Below are 16,822 nucleotides of genomic sequence, written 5' to 3'. Positions count from 1 at the left end.
AAAAAAAAAAAAAAAAAAAGCCTACGGTCAGCACAAGAAAAGAAATAATAAAGATTTAACCCGAAATAAACAGAAAATAAAAAGACAACAGAAAAAAATCAACAAGACTAGAAGTTGGTTCTTTGAAAATGTTAACAAAACTGACAAACCATCGGCAAACTTGACAAAGGAGAAAATGATGACACAAATAACATGAATAAGAAATGAAATGGGCAACGTCACAACAGAACCAACTGAAATAAAAAAAGATAATACCAGGATACTACAAAGAACTGTGTTGCTGTTGTTATGTGCCATTGAGTCAAACCCGACTCACAGCAACCCCTCCTTGGGTTTCCGAGGCAGTATCACTACGGAAGTAGATTGCCCAACCTTCCTTCTGAGGAGTGGTTGGTGGGTTTGAACCACCAGCCTTCTGGTTAGCAGTCAAGTGCCTTAGGCCCTATGCTACCAGAGCTCCTACTAATAACTGTACTCCAACAAATTTGAAAGCCTACAAGAAATGGACAGATTTCTAGAAACACAACACTTACCTAATCTTATAGATAGATAAGGTAAGTCTGAGGTAGAACAGACTCATAACAAAAGAAAAAACTGAAGAAGTCATTAGAAAAAAGTTCCAACAAAAAAAAGTCATAGTCCAGATGGTACAACAACAGACACACAGATCACTGGAACCAGAATTGGGAACCTGGAAATAGATCCATCCATTTATGGTCAGCTGATCTTTGACAAAGGGCCAAAAATTCATTAAATGGGGGAACAGATAGTCTGTTTGACAAATCGTGCTTGAAAAACTGGATATCCATTTGTGGAAAACTGAAACTAGGTCCATACCTCACACCATACACAAAAATTAACTTCAGATGGACCAAAGACTTAAATGTGAAACCTAAAACTAAAGTTCATCAAAGAAAACATAAGGGCAAACTTGAAAAACCAAAAAAAAAACCAAACTCACCACCGTCAAGTCTGTTCCAACTCAGTGATCCCTCCTCCGGTTTCCAATATAGTATCTCTACGAAAGTAGATTGCTCCATCTTCTTTCCAAGGAGTGGCTGGCAGGCGAACCACCAGCCTTCTGGTTAGCAGTTAGATGCCTTAGGCATTATGCCACCAGAGCTCCCGGGGCAAACTTAGGGGGCCTTATTTATGGCATAGACTACCAAGCATAACCCAAAAATATACAGACAGCAGAAGATAAACTAGATAATTGGGACCTTCTGAAAATTGAATACTTACATGCATATCAGGAGCTCTGGTAGCTCTGTGAACTTTCACCCAGTCACAATAAAAATTAAAAAAAAAAAAAGAAGAACCTACAAGATGGGGAAAAAATACTCACCAACGACATATATGACAAACAATCTCTAAAACTTATAGAAAACTCCAACACCTCAACATCAAAAAGACAAACAACTCAATTAAAAACTGGGCAGAAGACATGGACACTTCATTAAAGAAGATATTGAGGTGGCCAACACACACATGAAGACATGTTCGTGATCATTAGCCACTAACCAAACCAAACTCACTGCCGTGGAGTCGTATCCAACTCACAGCAACACCTCTTTGGGTTTCTGAGGCAGTATCACTACAGAAGTAGATTGTCCAACCTTCCTTCTGAGGAGTGGCTGGTAGGTTTGAACCACCAGCCTTCTGGTTAACAATCAAATGCCTTAGACTCTACGCCACCAGAGCTCCCACACTAGAGAGATGCAAATTGAAACTACAATGAGATACCATCTCACCCCAGAACTAACAGCAAAGTTCAACTAGACATAAAATTAACAAATGCTGGTAAGGATGTGGAGAGACTAGGACTCTCATACACTGCTTGTGAGACTGTAAAATGATACAACCACCGTGGAAATCAGTATGGCAATTCCTTAAAAAGCTGGAATCAGAAATACCATTTGATCCAGCGATCTCATTACTAGGTATATATCTAAAAGAAGTGAGAGCCAGGACACAAACAGATATATGTACACCTATGTTCATCGCAACACTATTCACAATAGCAAAGAGATGGAAACAACCTAAGTGTCCATCAACAGAGGAATGGATAACCAAACTATGGTACACACACACAATGGAATACTATGCAACACTAAAGAATAATGTAGAATCCATGAAACACCTCATAATGTGGATGAACTTGTAGGATATTATGCTGAGTGAAATAAGTCAATCACAGAAAGATAAATATTGTATTAGTCCACTGTTGTAAAAAGTCAAGGAAAGGTTTATATATGGAAGGAGCTTTCTTTGTTGGTTACCAGGAATGGGATGGGAGGGAGGGAAAATTGCTAGATAAGTAAGAGACAAGTATTGATTTGGGTGAAGAGAAAGGCCATATACCAAACTGAGTGACCAACACAGTAATACTAAGGAAAATGAAGACACAGAGAGGTACAGAGAGGTACACAAAAGGTACAGACAGCAAAGATAAACACTTTTACACATATAAATACTGCATTATGAGGGATAACAAACATTAATCCACGGGTAAACAGATGGATAGACAGGCTGAATGATCAGGTATGTCTAGCTAGGCAAAAGGGAATATACCCACAACCATGTAAAACGTTGGCAGATGGTATTTCTACATATGTATTTGATGTGCTATAACAATGTCCATATAAATAGAACAAATGGGGCAAACTTACGGTAACTTTTTAGCCACAGTCAACCACCCTGATGGAATGAGTTGTTGGACCTGTGGGACACCATGGTCATGGGGAACAACTTCAGGCTCATTTGGTGTGACATACTACACAAAAACATTGTTCTACATCCTACTTTGCTGAGTAGTGACTCGGGTCTTAAAAGCTTCCAACTGGCCATCTAGATACAGTAATTGGTGTCTCCTCGTTCATTGCAAAGATGAATGAAAAAAAACAAAGATGCCTGGAAACAATTAATCCAAGGGACTAGTGGACCATGTGAACCTTAGTCTATGAGACCAGGAGAAGTAGACCAGAAGTAGATGGTGCCTGGCTACCACTGTCAACTTCTCAGAAAGGGATTAGTACAGGAGATCCTGAATAGAGTGGGAGAACAATGTGGAATAAAACTCAGAATCATAAAGAAGACCAGGCCTTGGTGGAACCACTGAGACTATGGCCCCTAGATGCCCTTCAGGTCTGGAATTGAACCCACACTTGTGGCTGCCAGCCAAACAAAAGATAGGTATATGAGTTGAATATTTACCTGAGGTAGATACACTCCTTGGAGAGAGCAATTATGGGAGAAAGAAGGGCTGCTTATGCACCAGGAGACAGCTCAGGGGGCAGGAGTGCATGGAGGGATGGACACAGGGAAGAGGTAACTATCGGGAGAAAGTGGGAGGGGAGCTGTTGCATTGTGGTAAATTGTAGTCAATGTCATGAGACAAAGTGTATGTGAACTGCTATATGGAAAGTGAATTTGCTCCGTAAATTTTCACCCAAATCACAAAAAAAAAAAAAAAAAAAAAAAAGGGGGTGGGGTGGGGGGAAAGACCAGGCTTACTAGTCTGATGGAGCCTGTTGAAACTCCCAAGACTGTGGCTCCTCGTTACCCTTCAGGCCTAGAACTGAACTTACTCCCGTGGCTTCTACCCAAACAACAGGCATATAGGGTGAATATTTATACTAGGTAGATACACACCTTAGAACGATCAATCATGGGAGAACAGAAGAGCAGTGTTTGTACAGGGAGATAGTTCAGGGGGCAGGAGTGCACAGGAAGGAAGGTCACAGGGAAGAAATAATTACAAGGAGGAAGTGGGAAGAGAACTATTACTCTGTGGAGAACTGCAGTCAATGTCATGAGATGTGTATGAAATGCTGTATGGAAAACGAATTTGCTCTGTAAATTTATACCCAATCACAATAATTAAAAAGAAAAAAGAAATGAGACACAAGGGGGAAATAAAAGGGGAGAAGACCTTCAATGAGATGGACTGACACAGTGGCTGCCACAATGGGCTCGTGAATGGCGCAGGACTGGGCAGTGTTTCGTTCTGTTGTACATGAGATCACCATGAGTCACAAAACCAACCCGACATCTAGCAATAAGATTTACTGATGTGTTCATCACTGTGACGAATCCAGTCATGTTATTCTGCAGTGAAGGAGGCTTGGAGGAGACAAAGCTGGGTTCCATGACTGGAAACCCCATGGCTTAACCATTTCATCTCCATCCTGTGCTGGGTCAGAGTTTCCCTTGCCTCCAGGGCTACACTACACCCGAGTGCACAGGTCCTGCAGTCAGGATCCCAGAGTCTGGTTGTGCCCCCGGCCCCAATGAAGCAGAGCCTTCAGATTCAGTAAAGCTCACTTTGGGAAGTCATTAAACTTGCAGACTTTTCTTCCAAACACCCTCCCTGATGCCTTTTTCTTTCTTTCCTTCCCACCCCACAGCAATTTTGAGGGCAGAGACTCACACAAATAGAAGCTAGGAACCTAGAAAGGCCCTGCTGACTTGGTGGCTGTGCGCCTGCCCCGGGGCCATGGCGGAGGCCAGCTTCCTGGAGACCTTCCTTGAGGGAGCAGATGCTCTGCAACTCCTGCTGCCACGCTCACCACCTCGTTAATACACAGAGTAGTCAGGTAGTCAATTTTTCACTACTGTCATAAATGCAAAATGTTGAATGAGATAGTCAATAAGTAAGGAGTAGGTGGATGTGAAAAAAATGAGGCCACCAATAATTCTCAGAAAAACTAAATGTGTGAATTATAAAGTGAAATCATAATATACTATTAGGTGCTGCAGTGGATAGTATTTATGTGCTCGTAGTAAATAGAAATATGCTTGTTATTTAACCAAAAACTAATAATATAGGGAGTGTGGGGCAGGAGAGAGGTGGGGGTGGTGTGACAGCTAAATCTTCATGTTATAACAAGAAATCAATGTGATGACAACTTTAGACAAGAAAGAAGGCAATACATTTAAAGGAAGACATAGGAAGGCAAATGCTGGAATGTACAGCTAATGTGAATTGAAAGTGGGGAGAGGTTAAGGTAGGGCAGTGGGCTGGATGTTTTCTGTTGGAAGCCTTTTAGTACTCTTTGAGCTTTGCCTCTGTTCTGATTTTTTTTAATACTATGATTGTAAAAAGTTATTAGGCACATGCCTCACAACAGATCCCAAGACACCAGTGGGTGTGAATCAAAGCTGGGAACCAGCCCAGAGGACCGTGAAAAAAATGACTCTAAAGCACCCTCTCAGTCATCAGAGGGTGCTCTCCGCAGGTCCCACCCCATCTGTCCAGGGGATGCTAGTGTATCTCATTGGGCACTCTAAAACCCTATCCCCTTCCTGAACTTCCTGTGGAGGAGGAACTCACTGGAAGTGGGAGCTTTGGCTGAACCAGGTCAATGCAGGGTGTGGCTCCTGGGGCAGTAACCTGGAGCTGTCTCCAAACAACCTCCTGCCCCTTATCAACCAACCACCTGAGTCTAGGCTCCTTACATATTTCTAGTTCTTAAACTAACTTCCTAGGAGAATTTTTGGAAATAGGCATGGTATAGGTAGATACCTAAGTGGGAAACTAAGTAATACTTGTCTTGCCTAAAACTCTGTTGAGGTTCCCAGTGAGATCCCTGGTGCTTGTGTTTGGTGAGTGGGCATAACTATGGTGCCAACTTCCTCTGTACCAGGTACTGTATTGGGTTCTTTACATGCATTACCACATTTCATCTTCACAGTATTCTTAAGAGGTCAGGCAGCAGCATGACCTACATTTTACAGATGAGGAAACTGAGGCTCTGAGTAACTTGACAAAAGTCCCAAGAGCTAGAATTCAAACCCAGGTGGCTGATCCCAGCCTGCATGACAATAACCAGCAGCTCCGCGGTAAATCCTTTTAGGAAAAAGGTTTGGTTACGGAGACGTATGGATGGAAGAAAGGAACCTAAGACGAGAACCTGAGAGACTCTCCTCATTCAGAGGCTCCAAAGCAGGCTAGAAGGAAGCTGGAGAACTCGCTGTGCACCCCTCACGTCCCTGCCCCATGGGGGTCCATCCACACAGCACTCACCTTCTTCAGAGAGGTTGTTCTCTTTGGTCTCCTTGTCCATCTGGCAGCACCAGCCTTCCAGCCGCTCCGTCTCAGCCTGAAGTAGCTTCAAAAACCAGTAGCCATCTCGGCGGCAGGCCCCTGGCTGTGCTGGCTCTGCTGGGGAGCTGGAGGTCGTTTCAAGCCAGGGGTCAGGTGGGGGCAGCGAGGACGCCTCTAGGGCAGGGTCGCTGTTGTCTCCATAGGAGAGGTTGCGCTTGATCTGGGCAATCTTGGGGGTCTGCCGAGGGCCAGCGTCGATGCTGATGGAGTTGGGGTGTGGGGTACAGTCTGGGAGGCTCCTCTCAGATGACTTACAGCTCGAGTCATTGGCATCCTGGGTATCCGAGTCGGTGTCCCGTCGGGAGGACATGCCGTGGGAGGGGGCGCTGCTTCTGTGGGTCAGGTGGAGGGTGGGGATGGGAAGGGGTGAGAGTTACCAAGAGGGTCAAAGACCAGCAGCCGCCCCGACCGGACACACAGGAGACAGAGAAACGGATGCATCATCTGCTCCCCATGCGCCTGAAGCGGCCCCACAGCCCTCATTTCATTCTCGGCTCAGCCCTTGCCCCGACCAACCCTCACCCACACGCACACACACACATGGACAAGGTCATAAGGTTGCCTGTTTACTGCAGTGGGGCCAGAAAGACCACCAACACCAGGGTAGCTGGGGCCACATCTCAGCCCAGCCATGGCCCCCCATGGTTGACAAATCTCAGAGCAAGTGCTCACTGCCCGCCCGCCTCCCATGCCTGGGCCACCACCCGCATCCCAAACCCAGCTTGGTTATTAGAAATCCAGCAAGGAGAATTGGGTTAGGGAGAGCAGGAGGGGAAGGCGCAGGAGAGGTGAGAGCAGGAGAGAGAGGAGGGGGGGAGAAGCAGCCACCACCTCTGTCCGACTTACCGCCAGTCGTCCTCTACCTGAACCCCGATGGACTGGAATTTGGTAGCGGGACTGGGCTCCTCTTTTGGCACTGGCTGAATGCAGTCAACCTTATTGAAGGACAACGACAGCAACGGCACGGAGACAAAGACAAAAATAAAAAACAAACACCACACTTGCTGCTGAAATTCACATTAGTGGGACGACGCAAACGGACGTGTGGACAGAAAGACATGATGCATGCGAACACTGCACATGGGCCCGAGGCCGGACCAGGTTAAGCCGGGCACTGCTCATTCGCGTGGAGGCGGGCAGGTGGGCGGGAGGTGGGATGGGGTGGAGATGACTGGCTTTCCCTACTCTGAGGAGGGTGCCATCACATCGATCGCTTTGGGTCCGTTGTCCTCCGAGAGGTGGGAACCGTTCCTTCTAGTCCTCTCCTTTACACGCATCAGAGAGAAGAAATAAAAGGACAACAAAAAGAGAAAGAAAACACACACACACACACATACAAAGCCACAGCCGTTATCTTGTGTAATTGAAGCTGGGGGCTGTCTTGAGGCAAAGATCACTCTCCCACCCTGTGGCTGAAGCCTGGAAGGGTAAGCAGCAGGCACTGAACTAAGGTAAACCTTGGAGAACAGCTCTAGATTTCAAAACTACCACCAAGGCAATAGCTGGTGAAGCCCCTGGACACTATGGGATGCCATCCCTGGTCCCTGAGCCCCAATCACACTTGGTTGAGGTGACCTTCAACCCTGGGTGGGACTAGAGGGCAGCAGGAATGCCAGGGCCAACCCCAAAGCTAGCACTCTTTCTTTATGCTCCTGGGAAGCAGAAAAATATGGTTAACCGTGACGCCCTGAGATTGCATTTTCTCTGGGACAAAGGTGCCTGGCCATGAAGCAGCTAGGCCAGACCTCCCATAACCTCTCATGAATGAGGGAAAACCCGCATTTGGCCCAGGGCTTGAGGCACCAAGAGGGCGAGGCCAAGTATTGGCAGGATAGCTCTCTTCGCTTCAAGGACAGAAGCTGGGGCCAGGGAGGATTTCTGGGGCAGTGAGACTGAGCTACAGGGGTGCAGCTAGCTGTCTATTCCCCTCAGCAAGACCCAGCTCAGGGACTATAGCATCATTACCTCCAAGGAGCTGCAGTGCGAGCATGGGACAGGGGTAGGGTGAATTCAAGGGAAGGAGCTCAGGACAAGCCCAAGAGCTAAAGGGCCCTTACCCCACTATGATTTTCTGGGTAAAAGGAATCAAGGGTGGCTCTACTCTTTCTAGGGTAATTTGGGAAGAGAAGAGCATCTGGTTTGGTCAGGGAGAGGATGGGGCTGCTCTAAATAAAGACCCTGGTGGCCAGGATCTCGGGTCAGAAACTGGGCCACTCTATGTTCCTAAGGATCCCACCTGGAGAAGCTGTTTAGGACAAAAGCTGGACCATTTTGAAGAAGCAGCCCAGCTGGATAGAGCCAGACAAGCCCAGAAAACAAGAGCCTCCTGGCCAATTTCTTCTTGTACATATGGGGAAACAGCTCAGAGTTACCTCTTAGGGGAAAATCAGTCCAGGCAAGTGCAAGAAATTGGCCAGTGAGCCTTCTTCTCTCCTCCCCTTCCCTCCCACTGTGGCATTCATCTCTTCTGTGTCCCATGATCCCTTTACATTTTAATGCTCTGTCATCAAACTGACCATGCTGGCTGCTCAGTGGTGATGGGGAAATGGGAGATCCCTGCCAGCCTGAGTCACAATGCACACCAGTGTGTCCTCCTTGATCAGTCCCCCTAAGCTTGGGATCCAGCCCATGGTAGTTGCCCTTCTCTCAGTGTCCTGAACATGTTCTACTTCAGTCTGGAGCAGCTGGCTGGGGCAGGATCCAGCCTGCTCCCATCTAGGGTAGGGAGAGGCCTCTCACTCCAGATTTAGAGCAATGCTTGAAAACCACACAACAGGGCCCACACTTTCCAGCTCACCTAACAGAAGATACATTATTCAGGTTATGTGCATGCAGGAGGTGCAATGAAGCAGCGGAGAGGGAAACTGGCTTTGGCTCCTCGGTCCTGGGAACTATATGCCTGGACCCTTTCCTGTGGAGGGAGGCATCAGTACTGGTGTCACACTTCTCAGTTTGACATGGGCCTGGTGCCTGGAGCCACCTACCTGTCTCCAAGGCCTGAGAGGGCTCTGGGCAAAGTTCCCCTTGAGCAACCCCCATGGCTCAAGAGCCCTGGGTCCTGGGCCCTTGGCCCATTGGCGTCTATGCTCCACGCTGTCCCCGCTGCCAAGCAGGGCTATGGTCTCCGCGCCCGAGCTGACCTTAGATTAGAGAACTGTTAAGTCAGTCCCACCTCCCGCGGGTAGGCTGGCAAGGCTCAGAGTGGATGGACAGACAGTGGACAAGCAAATGGGGGACAGGAGATGGCTGTCTGAGTGTAACCACATTCACTGGGACAACCCATTGGGAGCAGCTGGAGCAAGTGCCCACAGCTACAGACTGTGGAACACATGGGTGACTGCGAGGAAGTCATGGTTATGAGTGGAAGTGATTCGGCCACTTGGGGCTGACCTCCCCAAAACAGATAAACCACCTTTGCCTAGCAGACCCAGGGCCCCCCGCCAGATGTAGTTACACACAGGCAGGTCCGTGGAGCAGACTCAGGACACAGAGTGCAAAAGGAGCCCCTACTTGTACTCCTATTGATGACAGTTTCCTTTTAGGGACGGCCTCAGGGTGGGACTCGGAGCTGGTCAGTGTCCCTTGGTCACTCTTCAAAGCTGCATGTTTTGGGGGTGGCTCAGGGGCCTCAGGGGCTGTGGCAACTCCACCCCGTGTCACGCTGGGCGGTCGGGTACTGCTGTCCAGGCTGTCTGACGAGTTGCTCAGGCCTGACTGGCTCGTCACTTCACTCTTGTGGTCTTGGCTGTCCAGGTAGGTGTCCTGGGCAGACTCAGTACTGCTCTGAACTGTGACTGAGATGAACGGCTTTGATGTGGTGCGCGGAGGGACTGGTGGCGGAGTCTTCTTATACGCCACTAGACATGATGAACCTGCAGATGGATGACAGGAGGGAGGGGAAAAAGTGAGGCCCCATTTCTCTCAAGCCTCTTCCAAGTTTGAGGCTCTGCCTGATCTGGCCCTACCTCTGACCTAAGCCATTTCCTCAGGACTTCTGGCATAGGAGGATGGAGGTTAGACACAGCAGTGACCAAGACAGACATAGATCCTGCCCAACCTCGTGCAAGGCCAAGTCTAGTGGGGGATGCCAACATTAACCAGATACTCCCCACCTCAAAGTCACATACAAAGATATTATCCAGCTGAGGCAGGGGCTAACTGGTGAGTGCATGGTGCCACAAGGCTGTGACAGAACCTAACCGGGCTTGAAGGCTCAGGGAAGCATTCCCTCAGGAGGCAGTGACAAAACAGTGGAGGTCAAACACACAGCTCAGGGATTAGCTAACCTTGAGTTCTTCAAACTCACTGACAGACTCACTGTTCCCTTCTTCCCTTTCTCCTGGTTTCCCTTTTACTCTGCTTGGATCCACCATCCCTGTCTGCTCAAAGCCAACATAGCCTTCAGGTCCCAGTTAACTGCACATTCTCTAGCAATCTTGCTTTCCCTACTCCCAACAGTTTCCTCAAGACTCCACCAAGCTTCAGGGAACCAGGGCCTGCCACAGGTGGGAGCGGGGTCATCTCTGAATCCCACTCCCAGCCTGGCCTGAGGTTGGCTCACAGCAGGAGCACTGAAGGCCCATTGCTTGCTTCTTAATGCTGAGAACTTTGTTTGAAACAGAAGGTGCTCTTCAAACAGCAATAGCTACACTTATTGTGAGGGACCAAGTCAGGTTCGGGCTTTTCTCAGCACCTTAACTCAAACGCCCTTTCCCCAGCGAAGACTTAAATCAAGCCCCTACCCAAGGCCTGGCCCAGCCTAGGACCTACCTTCAAGAAGCTGCCATTCACAGAGGTTAATGTAGATGGCACAATGGAAACCCATAAAATGAAGCCCAGTGCCACAAGGGCTGTGGGCATGGGACAGCAAAACCCACCTAGCTGCCGCAGTAAGATATCACTATACTAAACCTGGGAGCTCTGGTAGCCTAGTGCCTAAGGCATCTGATTGCTAACCAGAAGGCTGGCAGTTCAAACCCACTAGCCACTCCTTGGAAGGAAGACTGGGCAATCTACTTCTGTAATGATACCGGCTCGGAAACCCAAGGAGAGGTCACTATGAGTCAGATCCGACTCAACAGCAGTGAGTTTGAGATACTACATCTATCAGAATGGCTAACATGAAAAATAGTGACAGTATCCAATGCTGGTGAGGATGTGGAGAAACTGGGTCACTCATCCATTACTGATGGGAAAATAAAATGGTACACTCACTCTGAAAAGAGTTTGGCAGTTTATCATCAAACTAAACATGCAATTATTATATGACCCAGCAATTTCATTCTTGGGCATTCCACAGAAATGGTAATTTATATTTACATAAAAATGTACACACACTGGCTCAGAGGTTTACACTCATGGTTTCAGGGGACATCCCAGTTAATTGGCCTAGTACTTTGATCTCCTAGTTCATCATGTAGTACCTGAGGTCTTAAAAGCCTGCAAATGGGAGGGAGGTGGGTGTGCTTATCAAAGAGCAACGGGAGTAATTCTTGAGATGGAAGTGCTTTCTTTCCTGTGTTGGCAGTGACCTGAGCTTACGCATGGTATGAAACTGCATAGCACTGCAAACCCACCCACAAAAGGAGAACTAGTGAAAGTGCAGAATCTCAGTGAGATGGTAGAACATAATCTATGTCGACATCTGGGCTATGATATTGTAACTATGGTTTCATGAGATGTTACCAGCGAGGGAACTGGGTAAAGAGCACACATCAGCCCTGAGTATTATTTCTTACTGTTGTTTGTGAATCGACAATTATCTAAAAATGAAAAATTTAGACCAAAAAAATCCATCCCTCTGTCCATCAACAGTTAAGCCAGACTCTGGGTTCCAGGAAAGGGAAGACCCCTCATCAGCATAGAAACAGCTGTGAGATGGGTGGTTCATAAGTAATAGAAGCAAAAGACAAAAAAATAAAGTAGCAGCCACCACAAGGCAAAGTCCAGGGAGCTGGAAGCATGTCTTGTGCCTGACTCGTCGGGGGTGAGTATGTATCTGGGAGCTCAGAGCCAGGAGCACCCACTTCCCATGCATTCTATTCAGCATTTCCTAGTCCTGCTCAGGTCTTGAGGATACTCAAGGGGCTCCCCAGAAAGACACACTCACAATCTCTGACTCCTCAGCCTAAGAAGGGCAGTGCTTGGGCAGAGGGCAGCTACTTCTCAGGGCCAGGAAAACATGGTGGCAGGGGGCCAGTTAGGTCACCAGAGCCACCCTGCAATGCCCCACACTGTGTGAGAACTCAGGAATGGAGCCGTTTACAACCACAAACTAGGCCGTTTACAGAGCTGTGCTCAGTGACCCTGTGAGGTGGGCGGACCACTGTTCCCATTTTACTCATGGGACACGTGGGGTTCAGGAAGGTTAGATAACTTGCCCAGGGTTCCCAGTGGATAAGTGACAGGCAATCTACAGAGTCTCCCTCCCTGCTGGCTGGGGCCTCTAAAGATCACTGTGCTCTACAGCATCCTGCTGGGCCCTGGGGCCAGTTTGGAGGGGCACACTCCAGCTGTTGGAATAGGAAGGCCCTAGTCTGATGGCGGAGGCTGCTTCCAGGCACTGGCTCTGCACTTCAGTTCTCTCATCTGTTCAGGGGAGGGTTTTAAATGCTAACAGCACACCACAGTCACCATGGCTACATGGTCCCTGACAGCTCACAGCATTTCTCCATCATTCAAAGATGCTGTAGCACCTCCTATCACCTTGACTGGAAGCACAGTACCTGCCCTGAACCCCTTTCTCCCCACTCACCTGAAACTCTACCATTTGAGAAATGCACTCCTTTGGTGGGGAGGTTCTAGGGGGTGGGGGTGGGGGATGCCCTGGTGTGGAACCAGATAAAGTACAGCATGTGGTTACAAGTTGTGTGGCTGTGGTTTCCTTCTTCTAACAAAGGAGTGGTTACACAGGCTACATCACAGAAACTGGCCCAGGACTGTTCCTACTGGTCCTTGGCGACTAGACGGAGCTGGGCCTGGAAGACAGGAGCCAAACTCTGCCACTCCTCTGCCTCTGCACAGAGGCTGGGCTGGTTTGCTGACCAACCAAGGGGCAGTTTCCCCAAGGACTGGATGTTTAGGGCAGCCTGCTGAAACCACTGGCTATCGCTAGTGCACAGCAGAGACAAGACTCACTGAGGATTTTCAGGAAAGGATTTGTTTGGCCTAAATATCCCCAAGGAAGCAGAGTTCAGTCGGGTTTTCTGCCCTAGACCACCAACAGTGAAGCCTATCTATTCAAAACGTTTAAAGGAAGAAAATGCCCCTTAAGTTGTTGTTGTTGTTGTTGTTATGTGCCGTCGAGTCAGCCCTGACTCATAGCGACCCCTCCTTGGGTTTCCGAGGCAGTATCACTACGGAAGTAGGATTGCCCAACCTTCCTTCCGAGGAGTGGCTGGTGGGTTTGAACCGCCAGCCTTCTGGTTAGCAGTCAAGCTTATATTGGGGGAAGGGGGCAGAACCGGTCTCTAAGCCTGGCTAAGGTTGGGTGACTTCCGGTCTCTATGTCTAAATCTGTGGGATAGGACTGATGCCACAGAGGACTGGGACTTCAGCCTCTCCCCCAGGTGGCCGAGGCCCAGAGTCCTGCTGGAGTGCACTCAGAAGCTTGAGCCCTGGCTGAGCAGCTAGTCATTAGCAGGAAACTGAACCAGGGAGAGGCCAGACCAGATAAGAGGAAATGTGAATTTATCGTGGATTCTCTGTCTTCTGCGTGACTAGCAGAGAGCATTTCAGGGCCTCGTGCTCCTCGAATGGCAGGCATATCTTAGTTCTGAGCACTGCCCCGCCCCCCCAGGGTCGTGATGGGACCTGACAGTTCACCAGCCCCCTCACAGCACTGTGTACAGGGCAAAGCTCACCTTGCGGGAATGCCAAGAAATACAGGCCAACACCTGGCTGTTGCCCCTTCCAAATCATGCTCCAGCCACTCTTTGTGACTAATAATTACAGCCTGGGCACACACTCCTCCTCCTTCCTGAAAGGCCACCCTCAGCTCCTCACACATTTTTGTGTCACTTCCTCATCAAGGCCTCCCCTGACTAGTGCTCCACTCATCCCTCAGGAATGCCTTTCAGAGCACGCATCACACTGGCTTCTGTGTTGATGACTGGAAACATGGGGTGGGCTGGGGGAATTCTGTCTGTCTTGGCACAGCAGGTCATATCCCAGGTCCAGGATAAGACCTCATGCACAGAAGATAGTAAATATTTGCTGAATGGAAAAATGAACCTCACTATTGTTCAACCAAAAAACTCAACTGTCAAAAATCAAGGTATCTGGTCATAGTAGCCTTCAAACACTTTAGCATGCAAGAGTCTAGTAGTCTATCTTCCAAATTCTGAGCCCTTAAAGCTGTTCCCGCCCATCTAGGCAGCTTCATTTCCACTCCCACTCCCCCAGCATGCCCCTTCCAGCTTCACTGAGCCACATGCACCATGCCCACACTCCCCACAACGTCAAGCACCCAAGTCTTTGCTCATGCATGTTTCCTATGTCCTCTGAGCTTCTCCTCCTGCAAGCCCCTCCTCCCTGTCCCATGTCTCCCCTTTCTGGTCCAGGCAGTCTGTTCCTTCCTCTGTTCTCTGTGGATCAGTTAGAGCATCAAGGCTGTCGTCATGTGCCAGACTTGAGCATTCTCATGTATGCTCGTGGTCCAGTGCCCAGCCGAGAGGGTACCCAGGCATCATTTGCAGATTAAAATTTAGAGGGAAGCAAGTACCCCAGAGATTCTGCGAACCCAATTGTTGGACCCAACCAGTCTTACAAACTCCAGGATGTGTCTATTCTGGGACAACATTCTGTGTTCTATAATTTACAATATGTGGCACGTGGGTCCAACCCTTTACCTATTTATTCTGGAAAACTTTCTGATTTGCCTGGGAAGCTTGGGAATGGTCCTCTCCAGTGTGACCAGCCCCCGCCAACTGATCCTTGTGCAGGTTTTTAAAGACTCTGAGAGAGGCATCTGCTGAGCCAAAGCCACAGTGCACCTGAACTGGCCCTCTCCTTGGGCTGCATGCGCTGCTGTGCCACCTCCTGGCCATGCAGGTCCTCCATGCCAGGGCTCAGACAGGGGCCCAGACAGGGGCCATCAGTGCCTCCTCCATGCAGCCTGTCCCCAGCCCAGCCTCCCTGCCCCTTGGTATGCAAGCCCTTGCTTCATTTGAGCTAGAAGCCCCCGTCTCATTGTATATCTACCTTCTGCCCCAAGATTTTATCCACCAAACTGCATCCACAAGGTCAGAATAAATGTTTCCTCATTTTGCATTTTAATGTCAAAGTTATGGCCAAACAGAGCTGCAGATGGTCAGAGAAATGGTTGTGACTCCAGTTCCCAAGAGATCTGGAAGACCCAACAACCCCAGGAAGCTAGCCCCCTTGCAAGTGCCTTGGAGGCCTGGCTGGACTTGGCTCTGAGGCCTGGCTCCAAGCTTGGCAGGGAGGCTGAAGGAGAAGAGGCCTGGAGTCTCCAAGACAGAGTGGGAGCTGAGGCAGCAGAGCCCAGTTCAATGCTCCACACAAGTGGGCAGAGCTGGCCTCAAACAGAACAAAGACCCCTTCAATCTCCCCCTATGGTGGCTCTGCAGGGCTTATCAAAGGAAGGGGTGAGAGGGGCTGTGAAATCCCATTCCCTCTCCCACCCAATGAGTAACTCGTCAAACCAAGCAGCTAAATCTGGCAACTCATTTGCACACATGGTGAAAACAGAACACAAAGGCTCCCACCCACCCACCTACCCCAAATTCCTCCCTCCTTTCCTCTGTTTCTTCCTTCAAAGCAGGGAAAACTGGGAAATAATTCAAAGCAGCCAGGTCAGGATCTGGGACAAACTGCCCTCTCAGAGCCACCTTCCTGCTGATAGCCCATGTCTGTCTGTCTGTCAGTCACTCACACACACACACACCTCTCTACGGTACCAGTCTGGGAGTCACATCCCCAGTGTGCCCTGGCAGCACCTCACCAACATCCCCCAAGTCCTTCTGGTGATACAGCTCTGCTCTCCCACAGCCAGGTACTTCCCAAGTGCCTCTCCCTCTGATCTCAAGCAGCCGCCCCTAGACCTCCCTCCCACACCACCACTCCCTGGATCTCCTGGCCTGCCCTTCCTCTCTCTCCATCCGGCATCTGAGGAAATGGACCATATTGATGCTTTGTTTGAACCCTTTCAGTGATGCCACACCCACCCAGTGGACTGGTGGGGTGAGGTGGGGGGCATTCAGGGCCTCCAAAATCTGCCCTTGACTCAGATCCCAAAGTCCACAGAAGCCAAGAGGTTACACAAAGGAGTCACACCAGTAAAAAACGAAGCCATGAAGCTGAAGAAACCCTGGCCCTGCCCTCAGGACCTTCTCCAGAGATAGGATACACTCCTGTTGTTAAAACTACTGACACAACAGTGGACCTCAGTGAGCACTGACTGGGGCCAGATCAGAGCTAAGCACTTTATATACTGAATCCTCAAATCCAGTATGTGTGAGGTAGGTGGTGCTATTGCCCCAATTTACAGATGAGGCTCAGAGAGGTGGGATGACTCACCATAGCTCACCTCCCAGCTAGGAAGCGTTAGGGCTAGATGTGAATGCCTGGAACATGAAGGCTGACCACTACCCTATGCAGCCTTCTCTGTACTAAGTCCATAAGGGTCACGTGAAGGCAGCAGCCTTGGGCATGCCAACCGTTCACCCCTAAAATGAGGTGATGACAGAGGGAGAC

At 49.1% G+C, this 16,822-nt stretch overlaps 1 protein-coding gene across 1 annotated transcript in view; it reads right to left on the bottom strand.

The window, feature by feature from the left end:
* DLGAP4 (DLG associated protein 4) overlaps window positions 1-16,822 on the bottom strand; it is a 97,777-nt gene that overhangs the window by 13,345 nt on the left and 67,610 nt on the right. Inside the window, exons 6-8 of the mRNA XM_007934626.2 lie at window positions 9,617-9,978; window positions 6,953-7,041; window positions 6,026-6,438 (exon numbers count right to left, since the gene is read on the bottom strand). Of these exons, the coding sequence (XP_007932817.1) occupies window positions 6,026-6,438; window positions 6,953-7,041; window positions 9,617-9,978 (864 nt within the window). The remainder of the gene's footprint in view (window positions 1-6,025; window positions 6,439-6,952; window positions 7,042-9,616; window positions 9,979-16,822) is intronic.

This window comes from Orycteropus afer, unplaced genomic scaffold (assembly GCF_000298275.1).
Source record: "Orycteropus afer afer isolate SDZICR_OR568_19922 unplaced genomic scaffold, OryAfe1.0 scaffold00020, whole genome shotgun sequence".
Lineage (NCBI taxonomy): Eukaryota > Metazoa > Chordata > Mammalia > Tubulidentata > Orycteropodidae > Orycteropus > Orycteropus afer.
Note: the sequence above shows the minus strand (reverse complement) of the source record. Positions and strands in the feature narration are given on the sequence as shown.